The following is a 21,686-nucleotide window of genomic DNA, read 5'->3' as shown; positions in this document are numbered from 1 at the left end:
CTGGCACACCCGCTTACCCCTTGGGTCTGCAATCTAAAAATTATGTATGTTGCACAACCATGAGTTGTATAATCATTGTGGTTAATTGCAACCTCCAACAGTGGTTCCAAAGCTGGTGTAAAACTACAACTCCCAGCATGCCCATTTCTTTTTTTTTTTCAAAGAGAGTGTCAGTTTTGCAACAGTTGGAAAGCGACCACAGATCTATGGCGCGCAACTACTGCTGTAGCAACCAAGGTACTGTATTTATTGCGCTTCAGTCAGATTGGATGTGGACCCATTCACTTCACACAGTGCACGTCTGATCCGCGACCCCAAAGAAAAGATAGAACATGTCCAATTTTCTCAGTTTTGCGGAAAAGGATAGGACATTTCTATGGAAGTGAAAAAGAAAATGGCAGCATGCACAAGGCCCGGATCCATGATTTGTGGACCGCAAAACTCTTATGCCCATGGGCCTGAGCCCTTATACTGGACCACGCTTTCGTATGTCAAATTAGGACGATATGTCCTTGTGCTAATAATGGTATTTTACATGCAGATCTGACGCACTGCTGACCGAGGAGCTTGCAATTCAGTATGGGGGTATTGCTCTGCAGCTGGAATATGACAGGTGTGTGGCAAGAGGGACATGCAAGGGTTAAAGCAGCTGAAGCAGACACTGCTGTTACCATAGGGAAACGAGGGAGGGGGTGAGGAGAGAGATTGGGGGGGGGGCAGTTCTGGAGCCTGGGGAAATAGGAATGTAGGGTGGGGATAGGAAAACAGAAATAAACCCTCAAATTCCCTACATCTGTCTCGGAGTGCTGCAGGAGGTGGGTCCACGGCACCGCTGAGATAGAAGACGGCTTGATCCTGAAACGCATTGGCCATTTGTAACAAACTGTAGCGTATCCCTTCTGCAGCTGGTGACGCACCTCTGGCGCTGCTCATCACCCTGTGAAAAGGACTGTGCACCAACTGAGCGCGCCCATCAATAGGACGTGGAGATGAGATTCTTTCAGAGGCTACTGGCGCCGCTTATCTCCAGGGTGCACACAGCATTACAGGGGTTAACATACTACGTCATAGTAAGGCGACAGTGCTCCCCATGACCGTCTCTGAATCCATAATAACAGTCATATTGGAGGGGCCTGGCTGTCACGGGCAGGGAACCGCTGTCTCATACACAATCGCCATGCATGGGTCACCCACAACCTTACAGACCGCTGTGGTGCCAGGGTTCCTGCCTTTCTGACCAGTAGGCTATGGGTCACTTGGCTTTGTAAATAAGATGGGACACGCTGGAGATGGTACCGCAGAAGGTCAGCGCCTCACATTACAGTTCTGTGCAGCTTCCGCCCTGGCACCAGTATTAGGATACATGTCCATGGCGGACTGAGGTGGGCTACAAGTCCATGAAGCCCATGGGGGTACATAGGCTCTAGAGTGGAAAACTGATTATTTGACCAACTGATTAAAAGGGTTGTGTCATTGGGGGTCTGACTGCTGGGGGCCACAACTGACCCAAAAGGTACACCTCTGTGACCACTGCTCCATATATTTATATGAAACTGTCCAGCACAGCAAAGTCTCAGCCCACTGCCAACACCCACTCCCCCCCCTCTCCATTTAACACACCAATTGTGCTCAGCTAAACAGTTGCTGTATGCCATGGGCCCTCATTATACTTTCTTCTATGGGGGCCTCTATGAACAGCCCTGAACTTTAAGGAGGGAAGCGGAGCCAACAACGTCTCAAAACATACAAAGTAATTACTAGAAACCAAGAAAAACAAACTAACTCCACCCCAACACCCCTGGACGAGTCACATCAGCTCCCACCTCCCACACACCGGATAATTGCTCACAAACCAGTTGCCGGGAGGATTTGCTGGAGGTAGTGAAACGTAAAAAGCCTTAGGCCAGACAGTTCCTCTAATCTAACTAGATTTAATAGGCTCAGCCTCCAACTCGATGACTTTTTAATGATTTTCTAAAAAGGGTCTAAAGTCCCGAGAGAAACTGTATCCTTCCTTGTTAAAGGTACAGAAGCCCCCCGTCTCCCTGTGGTATAAATCATTATTATAATTGATAGGGAAGGCAGTCTAGAATATAATCCCTTGACTTCACTTACTTTTTGGGCGCCATGTTGAAGGGAATAAACAAGTCTGCAGGGTGTTCCTGTTTCTAGGCAAGTCTATGGGGTGGAATTTGTGGGCATGCTCAGTAAGGATTCTGACCAATCACGGTTACTATTTCTCAGCTCAATTACGTAGTCCACGGGGTCGGATGGGGATGATAAATAATGTATGAATATGTATGAGTGGCTATTTTGAAAGAGGAACACAGATGAAATTCTAGAGGACTGACTTGGTTTCTGTAATGGTGCAATCCCACCTGTGACATGACGCATGGCAAGTCATTGGTAAGCATTCCCATTGCAGGTCCAGCCACACTGGGGGGGGGGGGGGGGGGGTTCTGTAGAAAAGGTCACTAGGGGTTCATAACCCCTAGGCAACACAGACTTTAAAGGGGTTCTGCACTTTCATTTAACTGATCTGTTCACTTGAATGGAGCTTAGCCCCGCCCACACTAGTAGATACTAGTCGTGACGTCACTGGGCCGGCGGTAAACAGTGAGAAGGCCGCGGCGCTGCTGGAGCGCCGCTGCCTTCTCAAACATCTGATCGGCGGGGGTCCCGGGTGTCGGACCCCCGCCGATCAGAAGCTGATGATCTATCCAGAGGATAGATCATCAGTTAAATGAAAGTGCAGAACCCGTTTAAAAATGTCCCCCTCGATATATCTCCCCCCAGTGCATAGAAATAAACACGCTTAGAGGGGCATTCACACAACCGTATCAGTTTTGCAGTTCGCTAATTACAAGTCTGAAAAACACGGATACCGGCAGTATGCGTTCTGCCCATTTTTCTCCGCAAAACAGACAAGTGCAGGACATGTTCTATCTTTTCTTTAGGGGTGTGGAACGGACATATGGATGAGGAGCGTACACGGTGTGCTGTCTGCAACTTTTGTGGCCCTATTGAAATGAATACGCAAAAAATGCAGATCGGAACTGGACTGAAAATACGGTTGTGGGAATGCCCCCTAACAGGGCCAAGCAAAAATAAAAACTAGGCCCTTTTCAGCCTCTGCTTGACACCAGCACAATCCCTCCCTGAACCCTATGGCAGCTACCTCTATAGCACATATGCTCTTGCTCTTCTAGAGCAGTGTAGTGAAATGATTTGGGGTGGTCACTTCCCCCATTTAAGAATTAATGGGCAGTTCAATAAAAAAATTCTAATGTCCTCTATTAGCCAACACCCTGTTAAAGCAGTGGCTGCCTATGGTCTTCTCAGGGAACCGTGCAATGCTTAAAGGGGTTGTACAGGATTAGAAACAAATGGCTGCTTTCCAGAAGAAACAGCGCCACCCCTGTCCATAGGATTTGTGTGGTACTGCAGCTCAGCCCAATTCACCTCAATGCGACTAAGCTGCAATACCTGATCCAACCTATCCACAGTAACTTGTGTTGTTGGATTCCGGCAGGCAGATCCGGAAATCCACATGCAAACGGATAACATTTGTTTCCTGATCCGGATGCGAATCCGGCTGACAAATGCATTGAAACACCGGATCAGTCTCTCCGGTGTCATCCGGAAAAAACGATCCGGTATTTATTTTTTCGCATTTTTAAAAGGTCTGCGCATGCTCAGACCGGGAAACCGGATCCAGTTTTATGGAACACTTGGTAACTGATTCAGCATTAATACATTTCAATGGCATGTGTTCCGGAATTTTGCCCGGAGAAAATACTGAACTAATGACATCCTGATGCATACTGAACGGAATGCTTTCTATTCAGAAGGCATTAGGATAAAACGGAAGCGTTTTTTTTTTCCGGTATTGAGCCCCTGTGATGGAAAACTTTAACGTAAGTGTGAAAATACCCTAAAGTCTCCGCCAGCAATAAAGGAGAGGGGGATGGGAAACAATTGCCCTCAGCTCGTCACCAGAGGGGTCTGCAATACGAAAGAGGTTGTCCAACTTTAAGGGTCAGGAACCAGGAGAGCATCTCCCAAGCATAGTCTCTAGTGGTGGATCCTGGTTGCAGGCCGCTCTTGCCCACCCAAGGTGTAGGAGTAAATGACCTTCTCCAGTCTGGTGGGGTGAGACCAGACTTGTTAGGTCAGCACGCCAATCACCAGAAGATCACTGATAAGCCTGGACCGAGAGGCACATATGTAAAGGGATTAGGGACTGGAGCCGAGCGCCTTGACTGGCAGTAATTGGGGACGGATCAGTCTCCAGACACATATGTCTCATTTACTCTTCTTTGTTTGGTATAATGAGAGTGAGGGAGGTCGGGCGATGTGTGGCGGGCGTAGAGGGCACCCAATCTTTCAGCGTCTCTGCCCATCCTCAGCCCTGGTTAGCAGCATAATCCAGGGATTTCAGTGCATTATCCTAATGAGATCCCAAAGAGGAACTTTACAAACTAGCCCGGCGGATACATCTTGTAACATCAGAAGCCGAACACACCGGCCGAGGCTTCTGGATCTCCATGGAAACCACCAGGCCGAGAGATGTAAGGTCGCTGTGACCCGGGGCTGAACGCTGTCCACAAGCGGATACTGACGGAGTCCAGAAATACTTAGTAACAGTTACTAATGAGCGGCTGCCTGGCAAAGACGACGTAACCGGATAACTAGGCAACAATGCGAAATATACCTGCCATGGTGTGAGCGAATCTGGTCAGACGCTCCCACAGCGCAATAGTACAGATAAGGAGAGCGCTAATCAGTCAGCGCTAATTAATTCTGATAACATTCGCCTTAAAGGGCATCTGTCAGCAGATTTGTACCTATGACACTGGCTGACCTGTTACATGTGCGCTTGGCAGCTGAAGGCATCTGTGTTGGTCCAATGTTCACATGTGCCCGCATTGCTGAGAAAAATGAGGTTTACAAATATGCAAATGAGCCTCTAGGGGCAACGGGGGTGTTGCCGTTACACCTAGAGGCTCTGCTCTCTCTGCAACTACCACACTCTCTGTACTTTGATTCACAGGGCCAAGGATTATGATGGTTTTCCCAGCCTGGCCGTTCAATCAAGGTGGAGAGGGCGCAGTAGTTGTAGAGAAAGCAGAGCCTCTAGGTGTAATGGCAACGCCCCCGTTGCTCCTAGATGTTCATTTGCATTTATTAAAACATCACTTTTCTCAGCAATGCGGGCACATATGAACATGGGACCAACACAGATGCCTTCAGCCTCCATTTACATTATGACCCCCAGCAGTAATGTCCCCCATAGTGGGCCTCATCTGTAATAATGTTCCCCATAGTAACTCCTGCATTAATAATGTCCCCCATAGTGTCCCACAGCTGTAATGTTTCTTTTTTTCTAAAAATAAAAATACTCCCCTCATCCACTTGGACACGCAGAGGCAGTCGCTCCTCTCCTGATTTAAAAGAACCTGCGCTAAGCGTGATGATGTCACCGCGTGTTCCCAGCATATTCACCTGGTGACATCAACACGCTCAGCGCAGGTCCTTTTCCATCAAGAAAAGAGCGACTGCCATTGTGCGTGCAAGTGGATGAGGGGAGTATTTTTTTTATTTTATTTAACCTCTAACAGGCCATATTGTTCTAGTGTGCCCGTTTTTAACGGCCGTTAGACGGGTGAACTCCTGTTTAAGTGGCTGTTAAAAACGGTCCCATTGATTTCAATAGGGTCCATCTGCCTGTGAAAACAGCCAAAAATAGGACATGTACTATTTTTTGACAGACGCTATTCAGTGAATTGGCCCCATAGATAAAATGGCTGTGAAAACGGCCGTCAAAAAATACTAAGCCTAAGGCTTCCATCCACTGAAGGAAACCAGAAATCTTGAAAATGGTGAAGAAGAGAAAACTAATTACTAATCTTGGTGGCAACCTCCGTGGGAGCTGTAATGGCAGTCACGTTGCTCATCACTCAGCTTTCCCAGTGACAGAAATTAAAACTGTTTGACAAGTCAAGCAACACAGAATACAGTGGCAACAAGCGGACAAATGAGACTGGCTATATAGGCAAAAGACGATCATATGGACTAAGGAGAACTTACTGGAATTGTCCTGGTTGCTGTACTGCCACTGCGAGCTGGAGATGAAGGACGGCTCTGGGGACCCAGTTCTGCAGTTCTCCACCATTTGCTGTGTAATGTGTCTAACAGTCTCTTTATTCTTGCGGTTCTTCCTGCGACCCGAGTGCTGCCAGCCATCCCCTTGGTCTATATATATGTTTCCTGGATCTCCTTTGTTGGCTCCTATAAAATGAGATGGGGAGACCTGCTCCTCCTTGATCCGCATTGGTCCATAGCACACATCTCCTGGCCATACAGAAGACACCTCATCCTGACTGTCCACTTTCTGTTCGGCATCCTCCTTGCCATAACTGCTGCCACCTTCATGACAGCTAGCAATAGCAGAGTCTCCCGAAGAGTTGGCTGGACTTGTCCTTCTAGCCAGCCATGGTGAGATACTACGCCCAGCCACCACGGCGGAAAGCAGAGCCTCAGCGCTACTGGAAGGGGCGCCCATGTCATAGTCTACAAGTTCATCAGAAGTCTCGGATTTGATGCTGATGTCCAAGGCAGCCTTGATAAAGCTGTGGCAAGCCTGGACAATGTCCGTCATCTGGAGGTAACTGGCCGCAGACATCACCTCAATGACATTCTTACTGGTCAGCGCCAAGTGAGCTGAATACATGAAGTCTATGATGGCCTTGAATCCTTGGGCTGTGACAATATCCAGTTGGGTGACTGTAGTCTGTTCGGACGACTTCTGTACCTGACAGTAGAGGGTCTTGAAGTACCGGCTGCTTCCCAGGAGGACATTCTTGTGCGCCTTGAAGATTTTCCCCTCTACTACGATGCAGGCGTCGCAGAGGATTCCATGTTGCCGCTGCTCATTCAGCTCGTTCAGAAGCTGCCTGTAGTGGGACGGGATCTCCATATCCTCTTTACGGTTATTCATTTGTGGACGTCTTTGGTTTACTGCCCCCACAAAACTGTTAGAGGAGAGAAAGAAATACATTTTTTGTCAGCATTTTAGTCTAACAGTCATTTTTTTTCTCAGTAGCTTTTAAGAGCACTACAAGTCGAAGCACGCTCTATCAAGTATTGGACAGTCACAGGTTAAAAGACACAACATATTACAAAAGGTAAGGTGTTCTGCAAAGAGGGCAGGGGGGATGATATTTCCGGTGTAAAAGTAGAGATCTTTCCCCTTGAAGATCAAAAAGCTGAATAGGCTGGATCCAACATCTGAGGACATTCCACATTAGAGAACATCAAAGGGGCGACTCCACCTCCCCCATGCCACTACCCCCTTCCCACACCCTATTGGGGTTTTCTTTGGGCGGTGAAATCCTGGTCTAAATAATCCTACAGATTAGTGTCAATCCCAGACCAGAGAGAAGCGAGTCCAAGAAAACAGAAGGAAAGGATAAAAGAGACGGAAGAGGCTGACAGATTGAAATCACCCTCAAACATGGAGTCAAAGTCGTCCGTAAATAGCTAAGGGGGAAGGGGGGGGGGGATGTCCGTTTCAGGATAATTTACAGATAGATAACAGAGGACGATGGGTGTTCCCTAATCATGTCACGTCAGTGACCACAGGAACTGGATGTTGGGGGGGAAAAGGGTCTCAGCAACAGGAGCCATCTCATGGGAGATCGTAGTTTGTTCCAGGCATTTCACAGCTAAAATAGTCATGAAGCCCAGGGTTAAATACGTTGCAGATGGCTAGTGTAATGATATACACAGACATGGCATGGTGGTAAGTGCCCACCTTGGTAAAGGCAATGTTGAGTCGTCGTCCCTTCCATTTATAAAACCCCTGTCAGACACCCACCGGCTGCTTGGTCACCAGTCCAGGTGTCGTTCACAAGATGAGTAACTGTGGTTTCCACACCTCCTACAAAGTGCGGTATGATCCTACAGATGGAGTTGTCACCAAGCCCACAACCAACACCAGGGCTTTTCAGTGGAAAAACTTTGCACTGATGGTATAAATGATACTTGCACTAGGCGAGATATAGCTAGAGTCAGTCTGTACATGGTGTTACTCTGCTGGCATAAGAGCGCCAAGATGCAAACACTGGTACTGGTGAGACATCTTCTGGTTTAGGTCATTTCTTGGTGAACCTCATGACATTACAGGAGTCTTTGTAAGTACCGGGATATAATGAACAATACCTACATAAAACAACTCTCAATTCAATACATTCTACATCTACCTGGTCTCAGTCTGGTTTCTGAGACCACATTGAAAGATGCCTGTGGGCTAATGTGGCCTAGTGTCAAGGGGGCTTAGCCTGAAAGCAGGGTAGCTGTTGGGCCACTAGGTCTCGCTGTCTGCAGGTGAGTGGGGCTATGCATTCTGATCAAAAGGTATAGAAAGTGCCTTGTGTTCATGTATATTAATTAGCTTGGCAGCGATAGATCAATGCAGGACATGTGGAAGAGCGAACCATCAACCATGTCTTGTTTTCTACAGTTTGGCATCAATACAGTCTATTGTCCCCAATTATCAGGCACTGTAGGGGATAAACAGGAATCCACCCAGGCCCACTTATCTGCGTCTCATATCTCCAGTGCTTCACAGACTTTAGGTTTAGTGTCTCTTTAACTACTTTGCGGATGTTGAGTCTTTAAAACATGGCTCAGGAGCAGTGTTGGGCGAAGCATTCGAAGCGGAATTGGGTCCGAAGTTTAGGAAAACTTAGATTCGCAATAATTCAGAATTTCTATCGCTATGTGGTAACTAATCAGTGTTTCCTAAAAATGGTGGCTGCACGTGTTGCAAAGTAGGCCTGCACAATATATCGCCAAAGCAATCGCAATAAATCGCCATATCGCAATCACCAATTGGCCAACCCAAAAATGCTGCAATTGTATTACCAGATTTTTCGCCTTATAAAAGACAAACTTTTTTCTTGGCAGTGCGTCTTATAAAGCGATGGTTGACTTTTTACGTGGCTGACACGCTGCCAGCGATACATCAGTTACAGTGCGGGGAGGGAGGAGGGGCTGGAGGCAAGTCGTTATTTTAGAGGGGTTCTGCACTTTGTTTTAACTGATGATCTATCCTCTGGATAGATCATCAGCTTCTGATCGGCGGGGGTCCGACACCCGGGACCCCCGCCGATCAGCTGTTTGAGAAGGCAGTGGCGCTCCAGCAGCGCCGGCCCAGTGATGTCACAACTAGTATCCACTAGCGTGGGCGGGGCTAACATCCATTCAAGTGAACAGAGCTTAGCCCCGCCCACGCTAGTTGATATTAGTCTTGACGTCAATGGGCCAGCGGTAAACAGTGAGAAGGCCGCGGCGCTGCTGGAGCGCCACTGCCTTCTCAAACAGCTGATTGGCGGGGGTCCCAGGGGTCGGACCCCCGTCAATCAGAAGCTGATGATCTATCCAGAGGATAGATCATCAGTTAAAACAAAGTGCAGAACCCCTTTAATGAACAAATGTTCTTCTATTTATTCTGTTTATCTGTTCTGTGCAGTGCCATTAAGAAAATGGCAAGTTTTGTATTTTGTACTTTTGCAGTAATGCAAATATGTTATTTAATTTAGTAAAATAGGTTTTATTTTGAAAAACACTGTGCATTTCAGTTCTTGAGTTAAGCATAACTACATTTCAGCATTATCAGTAATTTCGGTGTGCTTTTGGCTTGAAAATCCAAGCAAATAGACCTCTAGCACAATTCCCTTAAAATATTGCATCGCATATCGTTATCGCAATTTTTAGGGCCCTAATCGCAATCGCACAAAATTCCCATATCGTGCAGCCCTATTGCAAAGTAAGAAGTTGAGGAACGCGAGATCACCCATAATACCATGCAGCCAGTCAATCCTCAGATAGTCATCCCTGTGATGGCACAGCCCTATAAAACCCTCATCCTGTGCGGATGAGCTGAGCATAGGCAGAGTCTCCATGTCCTAGAAAAGTCAGCAAGATGCAGAGAGAGGAGGAGCGGGATGTTCCTGATGACAAATTCTCATTGATATTAGATGATGTGGAAAAGGAGGAAAAGCAGATGGCAGAAGAAGGGCTCCCACTTGTAGGGCAGGAGAGCGCTGAGGTTGGAGAAGTGGGTATGCCAGAGGTGATTAATATTCAGTGTTTACTGTCAAATAACCTGCAGGAGATTGCAGGCAAGAACATAAATAATATGCATATTGTGCCCCCACCTAACCCGCCATACCCCATACCAGCAACAGCCCCTGTTTAAAAAGGTGCCACGCGGCCATTAACAAGGAAGAAGTACTATACAGTGCGTTCTTCATTATTAAATGAAAGGCAGATGCAGGCTAATTGGCCATGCGGTTCTTCACCACAGCATGGCCGCAAACCACCTACAGCACGGCTGCTCCATGTGGCCATACCCCAAGGCAGCGACGCTCAACCTGCAGCCCTCCAGCTGTTGTAAAACAACTCCCATCATGCCCTCCTGTAGGCTGTCTGGGCATGCTGGGAGTTGTAGCTTTGCAACAGCTGGAGGGCCACAGGTTGGGCATGCCTGCCCTAAGGCAAAGTGGCCTGGGTATAGCTGATTTATAGCAATTCGTAACACACAAAATTTCTTGGCTAACTTCGACGAATTGCCAAATCAAATTTTTCAAAACTTCGCTCATCTCTACTCAGGAGCTAAGCAGACATCTGCTTGCATGTCAATTGCGACTGAAGCATTTCAGTAGTCAATTAAAAGGGAGGGTGCTCCCTCCAAAAACCAAATGGTCCCCTGCAACGAGACTGCAGGAGCCATTCAGTTACTATGGCAGCCGGAATCCTTCTGAAGGCTCCGAGGCCTGCCATTGTAAAGTTCCCATTAAGCCTGCCTTAGCTGTGACTTGTCCCCAAGTGGCACCTGCAGTGAATGGCTGCAGCAGTGCTCATGACGACAGGCAGGACGTCAGTCACACTTCCAGTCCAGATGTGGCAAGTGACCACTGAGACCAGTGAATGGCTGGAGCAGTGCACACGATGGGCAGGATGTCGCAATCCAACAGGGAGGAGACCCTTAGCACTGGTGAACAGATGAGGCTTCTTTCTCTCTCTTTCCTTTAGACACTCTATTGGCCCTGGTTACAATCTGTGTTGGGACTGGGCAACCCCTTTAATAGGAATAGAATACTGTCATAGACAGCAATGGTACATTTTGCAGCTTGTAGTATAATCAACTTAAAGGGGTTATCCGACATCATACAACAGCCCCCAATATGCCGGGCCCCTCAGAGGGAATAGACTTACCCCGCTCCGCCGCTGCCGTTTCTCCCCGTACACAGAAGAAAACATCCGTTGTCGGGGGGGAGCAGCCAATGGCAGGCGGGGATGGGGACGAGCCTCACTAGCGTCACCCGTGATGCTAGGGAGGCTCGTCCCCATCTGCCATTGGCTGCTCCTCCCCCGACACCGAATGTTTTCATCCGTGTACAGGGAGAAGCAGCAGCGGTGGTGGTGCGGGGACCAGGAGCGGCACAGGGAGCGGGGAGCAGGGTAAGTATATTCCCACGGAGGAGCCCGGCACATGGGGGGCTGTTGTATGATGTTGGATAACCCTGTTAAATCACACGCTCAAGTCCCCTTGGGAGGTTATCATACAAGTCGTTATCCTGTACGGTGAACGCCATAAGGGGGGGGGGGAATGCCCAAATCACTTTTGCCTCCCAAAACAAACATTGATTAAAAAAAATCATGCATACATCAAAATCGTATCAATAAAAACTGCAGATTAAAGAAAGCCTTCATATAGCTCTGTAAACGTTAATATAAAAAGCTATAGTCAGAATATAGTGATAAAAATTCTCATTTTTAATTTTATTAGTAAAACATAAAAACTACGAATATATATATATATATATATATATATATATATATAAAATTTGGTGTCACTGTAAATCACACTGACACAAAAAAGTAAGGTGTCATTTTTACTGCATAGTGAACGTAATAAAAATGAAACCCGAAACACAATGGCACAAGAGTGGTTTTGTTTTTTTTCCAATTCCACCGATTGACAATTAATCATTTTCTTTACAGCTTCCCAATACATCATTTGGAATATTAAGTGGTTAGAAAGTACAACTTGTCCAGCAAAAAAACAAAGTTCTCACACGACTAGGTGAATGGAGAAATAAATGAGTTACGACTCTTGGAAGGTGGGGAGGAAATAAATAAAAATAAAATTCAAATAGTTTACAATGCCAGGGGTTAAACAGGACCTGTCACCCCTCTGTAGTATCCACTTGCATCCCCCATGTAATAACGATTCTGGAGCATCTATTCTCATGACTATGTTGGGCTATTCCTCTGTTATTTCTACCAGAAGTTTATGAATGCATTTTCAGCAGCCTGCAGTAAAGGTACAGACGGGTGTTACCAGTTGTGGGTGTGCCTCTGCACAGTCTAACACCAGTAGCACCGATTGGACAGATTCAGACACACCATCTATCAGTAACACCCAGCAGTACCTTTACTGCAGACTGCTGCCAATTTATTTGTAAACTTTTAGCAGGAATACTACAGGAATGGCACAGCCCCGAGTCATAAGAATAGATGCTCCAGAATGGTTATTACATGGGGGATGCAAGTAGTGGTGTCTGCATCCTGCGGCTCTCCGGGTGATGTAAACCTACAGCAGACCATGCAGGCTATCCAGGAACTGCAGCTTTACAACACTTGAGTGGCCACGGGTTGCAGACCACTGCCACAGACCACCAAGGAGAGGATTTATCAAGAACGACGTTTTACACGCTGGTCCTAATCACTCCCCCGCTTGCATCAGATGCGCATGCCTCTGTGCAGGACCTTGCGCCAAAGCGGAGATCAGCTGGTGTAGATCATAATAGATGTGATGGGGCCACTTATGCCGGCTTATTCTATGCATTAAACTAAGAAAGAAAAACCTTTGAGCATACAAGCGACTGCTGGGACTTCTTGTACTACAGTTTTTGGATTACTTTGTTCCCGCTGCAGCGCTGCCAGGATCGCGTGCTGGATTTGTTTTTTTCGCTAAAACCCCCCCAAAAGAGGCAACATTTTGTATCCAGCCACACTTTGCGACTTTTTAGGTGCCAGAGACAGAGAGGATAATAAATCCACACGTACCCCCTCCCCCACCCCCCAAAGGACTCACCAAGAGTAGAGATAATCTCAGGGTTTCTTAGCAATCTTGACAGTGAGAAAATGACAGAGAGGCTGCTGGCATGATGTCCCCAACACCGGGGGAGGGAGGTCTGAAAATCCCTGGAAATGAGGAAGAAATATTAATATGTGACATCATCAGAAGGACCATCTGATCAGAGAGAAGATCTCACACATGGGCCACATCTGGCAGATAACTGCCGCCATATTTACGCTTTCTGAGCACGCCACAATATCTCCTTGGTGGAGAATCAAACATGTCCTCCACCAATACAGAGTAGAGGCTCCATCCTCCCACATAGTACGTTTTTACTCATCGGCCGACCTCCCCCCAGCACCTACTACATGGGAGGATTGGCAGAATAAGATGCGGCTGGTCATTTAGGTAGAAAGCAGATGCCATGCATTTTGATGATCCTTTTAAAGGGCCAGTAACCTTAAACTCAGCAGCATGCCCTAGCACGGGGGCGTCGTAAGAGGTTGCGGCTAATATCAGTGACATATAAGGCGGTAAATGTCTCTGGAGGTTCTCAGCATTGGAGATACGCGACATGAAGTAGTGATCATGGGGGGCAGGGAGGTTTCCACACTTCCTATCACTGAGGAACACTACAGCCCAACTGTGTCCAGCCTGATATGGCTGATAAGACAGAGGAATAGGCTGCATTCAACTCCACAGAAAACATAGGTCGGAGGGTCAGCGTCCCTTTAATTATGGAAGCAGAGAGAAAGCACAACGCCCTGTTATTTCCGTCCCTACGAAAGGTACGCAAAGACCAATATGGCCTCCAATACGTCCATCAGCGGCCAGATATCACATTGTTTTTAGGGAGATCTTAAAGGTTTGAAAAAGGAATATCCCTTTAAGTTCACTCTGCCAGAAGAAAAGCTATCCCTGACAGGTCTGTGTCTGAGAAGGCTCACAAGACATGAGGAATATATGGCAAATTATATTCCAGTCCCATACTGGCACTATGGTGGGCTGTTCAGCATAACGGCACCAACCCAACTGCGTTATTAGGGTATCCTCAGGCCTCAGTGGCATGTTACCCCTCCAAACTGTGACATTGTGATATAGAGTGCTCCTTTACTGGAGGGAAGCCGTGCCCCTGTGTGCTGCCCCTTTAAGCAAATATAGTGTAATAACAGGGAATCAGAGCAAGAAAATTACAGGAACGCAGAAACTATCAGAGAACAAAGTGCCCCAGATATCCGCCCCACACGGAGTAGGTGGCCCACTTTCCTCTTGCACACAAACCGCAATTCACTTAATCCATCATCCTTCGTACGAGGCTCTCCGGATCTATAAAATGGCAATAGTCCTTCCTCTGACTCTAAGAATAAACCCCGTGCTCGCCCCCCTCCTTATAAGACGCTCTGCTCAGGTCCAGTCTGATAAGCAGTGAGGAACAAGGAAGGGTGGGTATGATGGGGTTAACAGCGGAGCAAACTAGGAAATGGAGACCAGAGAGGAGCGGGCAGAAACCACACCAGTAGAATACAGAAGGAATACTAATAATAATCATCATCATAACGATACAGAAGCAAGCAACTCAGAAAAGAACTGTAGTCTTCATTCTACCACTTTGTGTCTACAGCTGCTGTGCAGGCCTAAGTGTTTCCATGGTTACAGACTACAAACAGACCCCATGTGTAGTCTGATCCTGGAGGCCGCACACATTAGATGAATGTCAGCCAAACCTGACTGACCATGTACATGCTGGTGCCCTGACTATCCTGACAGCAGATGTTGGGGAGGGTCAGGATTGTGGGATTTCAACATGTCGGATACCTTCGTTTGCCTCAGGGGAGATAACCTGCCACCAGGTGCCTGGCAGCGTGTTACTCTACTCTCCCTTTTGAAAAAAAAAAAAAAAAAAGCACAATTGGCCAGTCCAACCATGTAAGTGTACTGGGGTTGGGGGGAATTCAGGAGATATAGCTATATATGGCCAACTATCTAAGGCTACTTTCACACTCGCGTTTGGTGCGGATCAGTCACGGATCTACACAGACAGATCCATTCAGATAATACAACCGTCTGCATCCGTTCAGAACGGATCCGTTTGTATTATCTCTAACATAGCCAAGACGGATCCGTCATGAACACCATTGAAAGTCAATGGAGGACGGATCCGTTTTCTATTGTGCCAGATTGTGTCATAGAAAACGGATCCGTCCCCATTGGCTTACATTGTGTGTCAGGACGGATCCGTTTGGCTCAGTTTCGTCAGACGGACGCCAAAACGCTACAAACAGCGTTTTGGTGTCCGCCTCCAAAGAGGAATGGAGACGAAACGGAGGCAAACTGATGCATTCTCAGCGGATCCTTTTCCATTTAGAATGCATTAGGGCAAAACTGATCCGTTTTGGACCGCTTGTGAGAGCGCATGATGGATTTCACAAACGGAAAGCCAAAACAACATGGTCAACCTTACTCCACACCCTCTGCTCAAAAGGTTTGTAACCATTATAACCATGTATACACAAATGTTAACGGAAGCCATATGTATAATTTTTTTTCTGTCCGGGTGTGATACGTGTAGCGAACGCATAGCATCCAGACTGAATACTAACCCTTTCTTTTCAATGGCTCTGTGTACGTCATTTATCACTGATCATCTCTGCGTTCCGGGGGGAAGGGGGGGGGGGGGCATGTTCTATATTGTGCATTTTTCATGAAGAACTTGCCCTATAAAAATTAATGGGGCTTGCGTGAAAAACGGAAGGTATCTAGATGCAATGTGTTTTTCACTGATGGCTGCTAGGAGATGTTATTTGTCACGCAAACGAAAAACACGACTGCAAAACTGAAACACTGAACGCAGTCACAAACAAAAGTGATTGAACTTGCGTGCAAAACCATCCATTTTTCCCTGAACAGACCCTGACATTATCCGTATCGCTGGTGTGAAAGAGGCCTAAGTGTGTCAGGCATTATCCAGTGGAATTCTAAAAATGCCTCTTCACCCAGGCGCATTCACCTCCCACAGATAAGGTGTGGGGATGCCACCACCACATTGGGAAGGGTATAATACTTCAATATTCTGGGGTTATAGTTTCACAGCAGTGGAGAGCCATATACTGCAAACCAATAGCAGGTGGGCAGTAGGTCCTTCCTGGACACTCCTAATCATAGTGCTGACAGATGCCAAGGCACAGAATATAATCATTATGGGTTCTGCACCTAGCACTCATCATACCCAGAAAAGCACTATACCAGGGCTGCTTCCAATTCTAGCCGAGACAAGGATTGGGGACAATGCAAAACACACAAGTGGGGATATCATTTTAAATGTCATGCTGGGGTCTTGTGACCACCTGCTCTGCCTTAGGGCTTGTTCACACGAATGTATGTGTTCCGTTCCGTGCATTGGGCACCGCAATTTGCGGTCCCGAATACACGAAAAAACGTTCGTGCAGGCTCCGGACCCATTCAACTTTAATGGGTCCGCATCCTTCTGTTCCGCAAAAAGATAGAGCAAGTTGTATCTTTTTGCGGAATGAAAGTACGGAACAGAACACCATGGAAGCACTCCGTAGTGCTTCCGTAGCGTTCTGTGCTTCCGTTCCGCATCTCTGGATTTGCGGACCCATTAAAGTGAGTGGGTCCGACTGCGCATCAATGATGCGGAATCCCACGTTCGTGTGAACAAGCCCTTATGATTATGCTAAAATGAAACTGAGCCATTAGGATCCATTCACACATCCGCAAAATGGGACCCATTAATTTTCAATAGGGACACAAAAAAATAGAACAGGTCCTATTCTTGTCCGCAGCCACGGTATAGTGCAGACCATGTGCAGTCCACAAAAAGCAAGATGCACCATGGCCGGTGTCTGTGTTTTGTGGATCCGCAATTTGCGGACCGCAAAACAGTTGCGGACGTGTGAATGGACCCTTAGATACAAATCCTCACCAAGGGTGTGCAAACATTTGCAAGAACTGAACAAAATAGTCGGTGGTCCACCACTTGGGACAAAACTACAACTCCCAGGATGCCCTGACAAGCAGCAGTAGTTAATGAACGCGCACAAGGCATTTGATAATGTACCAAAACCTCTTGGATACACTGCTATTTTGGGGGCACCACTGACTTCAATGCGTGGTAATCAATGGCACTTCTAAATTAATGCACCCCATTATTTAGTATTACAGCAGCCTAAGGCTTCATGCACTCGTCTGTATCCGATCCACATATTTTTTTGCGGATCGCACACGGACGCATTCATTTTCTATGGGTCCGAAAAAAACGGACAGCAGATGGATGTCATCTGTGTGGCCGGGCCACAAAACGATAGAACCTGTCCTTTTCTTGACCATTTTGCGGACAAGAATAGTTTTTTTTTTTTTTTACAGACGGTCCCGCAAAAATTGCAGGATGTACATGGATCGCATCCATGTGTTGCAGATCTGCAATTTGTAAATGGACACGGCCGTGCACACTGGACACTGGAGGGGTGTCCTAGATAGCAGCGCTAGCACCGATAACAAGGTCCCATTAGTTGGTACTGGGATTGTGATGAACTGGGACTGATAATACCCTGGAAGGCACCAGTCTCACATCTGCTCCCAAGGAGGACGGTAGACAGTGCTCCATAGAACCCACTGACTAGAATGGGTTCTGTTGGGTTCCAGAAAATTTTAGGAAAAAAAAAAATTTAAAATAAAAATAGCACAGCATGGCCAATTTGGCAGAATCTCGGCTCCAACACAGACATGAATAGATCCTGACCAAGTGGGTACAAAATCAGACTCAATGCCCACTTTACAAGGCCCTTTTAAAATGTCGCACTTTTACGGGCTGCTGCGCAATAAATCCTATACGGAAAGCTGGTACCTGCGGCCCCTATAGACACCTGGGTGGTTTCTGTCTGTAGCTTACATACCCCCCTCTGCAGCCCTGGGGGACAGCGCGGATTTACAGCACAGCTCCACGAATTCCCCTTTTGGAGGTTAAAGGAAGGAGGAGGGAAGGGAGGAAGGGTAGAGTAAGGAAGACACAGAGACAAAAGAGGAAACAAGGGAAAAGGTGAAAGTAAAGAGGGGGGCAGCAAGGGAGGGGGGTGGGGGTAAGGAGGAAGAGGGAAAAAAGGGAGGAGGTTCTGTCCCTGGCACGCCACCACCTCTGTACAAAGCACAGCATTCAGTGCCCTGCCCAAGGAAGGCAACACCTTCCTCAACGCCCCAAAAATAGACGCTCACAAAGTTCTGCCTTGCAGGTGGTGCCCGACTCTGAATCACTGCAGAAACCCAGGTACCCACTGCGCCAATCAATGCCAGCTGACATCACACACTCTATTTCCCCAGTATACCCACGCTGGCACACATGCATAGATGAGAACACCATGGGGGTCATTTATCAAACTGGTGTAGAGTAGAACCGGCTTAGTTGCCCATAGCAGCCAATCAGATTCCTCCTTTCCTTTTCCAAAAGGAGCTTTCCAAAAGGAAAGGAGGAATCTGATTGGTTGCTATGGGCAACTAAGCCAGTTCTACTCTACACCAGTTTGATAAATGACCCCCTATACGCCCATCACTTGGCCAATAATGAGCAGAAAGTGGCGCGGTAATCAGAGCGCCCAAAGGGTGCAACTATAGGAAATCTGTACCCCTCTGAAAGTATGCCACGAATCCCCTGCACATAAAAGAGATGTATATTAGGTAACTGCTCACAGTGCAACGCCTCGAAATACAGTATAAAGCGGCTGAGAGGGGACTACTGACTCTAGACCAACTTATTATACAAACGTAGCAGCTATTCTACCAGTACACTGCCGAATGCGCGCTACAGCTCCCTGTTATCAGCCGTCTCAGACTGGGCTGTACTGACAGCAAGCGCAGAAATACGTCTACTCCCCGTGTGTCGGTACACCGTCCTGTAACACAGATACTACTCAGAGGTAACCTATGAAATGTACTCCATGTCCACCCCCAATACTTCACAAACCGCCCAATCTTCAAGATGACTTTACAATTACACGACACCCACCAGTGACACCATCACAGGACACCCACCCGGCGCCTCCCAACCCAGATACAAATAGGTTACATACACCCAAATAGGACACCCCCATGTGCCGGGCAAAACCCCCCACCCACAGTGCCCTGACACTTTTCTAATGTTTCCATGTAATCAGCGTATATTTATATATATAGTCACTGGTTAGATGCGTCATTTATATTTATGAAAATCTATGAATGGTAAAGTTCAGAAGTGACTCTTTCCATGTAGAATCTACCAGGATCCTAGAAGACACCTGCTCTAATAATGGAGCAGCAGGCGCAGGTAACTGGTGGGAGTAATGCACCCTGCCTCCTGGACTGGGGGTGGGGGAGGGCTGCTGGACATCCACCTCAATGGTGACCACTACTGGGGTCACCCCTCCTCTCTGGGTAACGTAGCACTGCCTATAGGACAGGTGTGTGTGATATATATACACACACACAGGACATGATCCAGGTGTGTGGAGAACCTCCAGTGCAATACATAAAGTACAGCAGCAAGGGATGATAGATAGATACTGTGCACAGGTGGTTACACACACAATGTTAGATATATGATCTGGATCTACGGCAGCCAATGATCTGATCTGCGATTTACCATTGATCTATACAGCAATATTCACACCACTATGCGTTATCACAGGAGGCGCACCACCCGCCCGGTACACCGTATAACCGGCCGCCGCTACCAGTCAGACATATTCTAATAACGTGCGGCAGAGACCGCGCCGCGGGCGGCCGGACACTGCGCCCACCCTGGCAATCTCGCCCTTCCCACAATCTCTCCCGGAAGCCGCTACAATTGTCCGCGGTAAAGCCCGGCATCCGCCGTGCCCTGGCGCCCTGCGCCCCGTACCTGCGTCCAGCTCCGGTCAGTCGGTGTCTGCCTCTACTGCGCGTTCCCGATACTGTCAGACGGCGCTGGGGGCGGTGACCTAGGCGGAGCTTCCTCACAGCCGGCAGGGGGCGTGGTGTCTACAGAGTCAGACAGATCTGGAGGCCGCGCCCACAAACGCTTCGCACTGACAGCCGAAGATTACTATTCTCCGCCCACTAAACGAAAAGAGGCAAATAGGGTGTGGCTTTAAAGCTGAGGGTGGTGGTTACTCACAGGCACGCCCAGATAGCCGACCCCTATTGGTCGGTTTATTATAATAGTCACGCCCATGTGTCAGCCGCTTGGGAGGAGGAGCTGTCTGTAAAAAGGGTGGGAGTAGGGAATCGAGACCACGTGGGGGGACTTAAGGAACACGTGACTAAGGAAATGCCATTCAGGGTCAGTGTCGCCCACCAGTCGTGGCTATTGTGTGCCCCGATATACCAGCTCAGAAGTGCCTCCTGCCGTATACCTCTGTGAGCTGGGCTCATGACCTTCCCTGCCAGTTGTGCCACATTTGTAAACCTGCAAGAACAGATGTGATTTCTATGAAGTGTGACTGTCATCACCGAACCAAAAGTTACCCTCAGCTGGATCTTCCAGGGGCTGGCATATTTGAAGTGACCTACCCGAGTACAACAACCTACAACATAAGTTGTCATCCAAGCCAAGTCTTAGTGGTGGTCACAAAGGGCTCATTTCCCCCAAATGGCCGACCTTGTTCCTGGGCGTCTATACCTGTGTGCCCCCTGCAGTCCTACTGAACCAAACTGCAGCACCATAGGGACCTGTGCCATCTGTGTGCCACAGGATGACCCAAAACTATATAGCTGCTTATCATTCTTTATAAGACCTGATCTAGTGTACATCATCATGTGAGCAGTGGCGTACACACAATCCATGGGGCCCCGGTGCGAAACTGATCCATGGGCCCCCCGTTCTTGGGAGGGGCATTTCCCTGGGCAATAGGAGATTATGGGGCCCCTTTGTCCCCACCCGCCCTCAAACCACACCCACACACAGCCCCACCCATAAATTGCGCCCGTACCTCTTACATCCAGTGACGTCTCCTTCGATGACAAAACATCCTACTACCCCAATACTGTGCCCTGTGGTCCCCAATAATGTGCCAGTAACAAGTGCCTCTCTCCCCCCATGTGCCGGTATCAAGTGCCAACCCCCTATGTGCCAGTATCAAGTGCCAACTGCCCCATGTGCCAGTATCAAGTGCCAAAACCCACGTGTGCCAGTATCAAGTGCCAACCCCCCTGTGTGCCAGTATCAAATGCGAAACCCCCCGTGTGCCAGTATCAAGTGCCAACCCCCCCTTCATTTGCCAGTATCAAGTGCCAAACCCCCCTCATTTGCCAGTATAAAGTGCCAACCCCCCCATTTGCCAGTATGAAGTGCCAAACCCCCCTCATTTGCCAGTATGAAGTGCCAAACCCCCCTCATTTGCCAATAAGAAGTGCCAACCCCCCTCATTTGCCAGTAAGCGCCAACCCCCCTCATTTGCCAGTAAGAAGTGCCAAACCCCCCCTCATCTGCCAGTAAGAAGTACCAACCCCCCCCTCATCTGCCAGTATGAAGTGCCAACCCCCCTCTATTTGCCAGTAAGAAGTGCCA

General features: G+C 47.9%; 1 protein-coding gene across 4 annotated transcripts in view; it reads right to left on the bottom strand.

Moving 5' to 3' along the window:
- Window positions 1-20,125, bottom strand: part of ZBTB46 (zinc finger and BTB domain containing 46) — a 37,079-nt gene extending 16,954 nt beyond the window's left edge. For 2 of the 4 annotated variants that reach the window (XM_040439098.1, XM_040439102.1), the window contains exons 1-3: window positions 20,040-20,125; window positions 13,169-13,278; window positions 6,091-7,034 (exon numbers count right to left, since the gene is read on the bottom strand). In XM_040439098.1, coding sequence (XP_040295032.1) covers window positions 6,091-7,000 — 910 coding nt within the window. In that variant the 5' untranslated portion in view covers window positions 7,001-7,034; window positions 13,169-13,278; window positions 20,040-20,125. Of the gene's footprint in view, window positions 1-6,090; window positions 7,035-13,168; window positions 13,279-18,017; window positions 18,154-20,039 lie in introns of those variants that run through there. The other 2 variants (XM_040439099.1, XM_040439101.1) reach the window with 2 other exon arrangements.
- Window positions 20,126-21,686: the final 1,561 nt, after the last annotated feature.

Source organism: Bufo bufo, chromosome 6, assembly GCF_905171765.1.
Source record: "Bufo bufo chromosome 6, aBufBuf1.1, whole genome shotgun sequence".
NCBI classification, from domain to species: domain Eukaryota; kingdom Metazoa; phylum Chordata; class Amphibia; order Anura; family Bufonidae; genus Bufo; species Bufo bufo.
The sequence above is the reverse complement of the archived record's forward strand: the minus strand, read 5'-3'. Positions and strand labels throughout refer to the sequence as shown.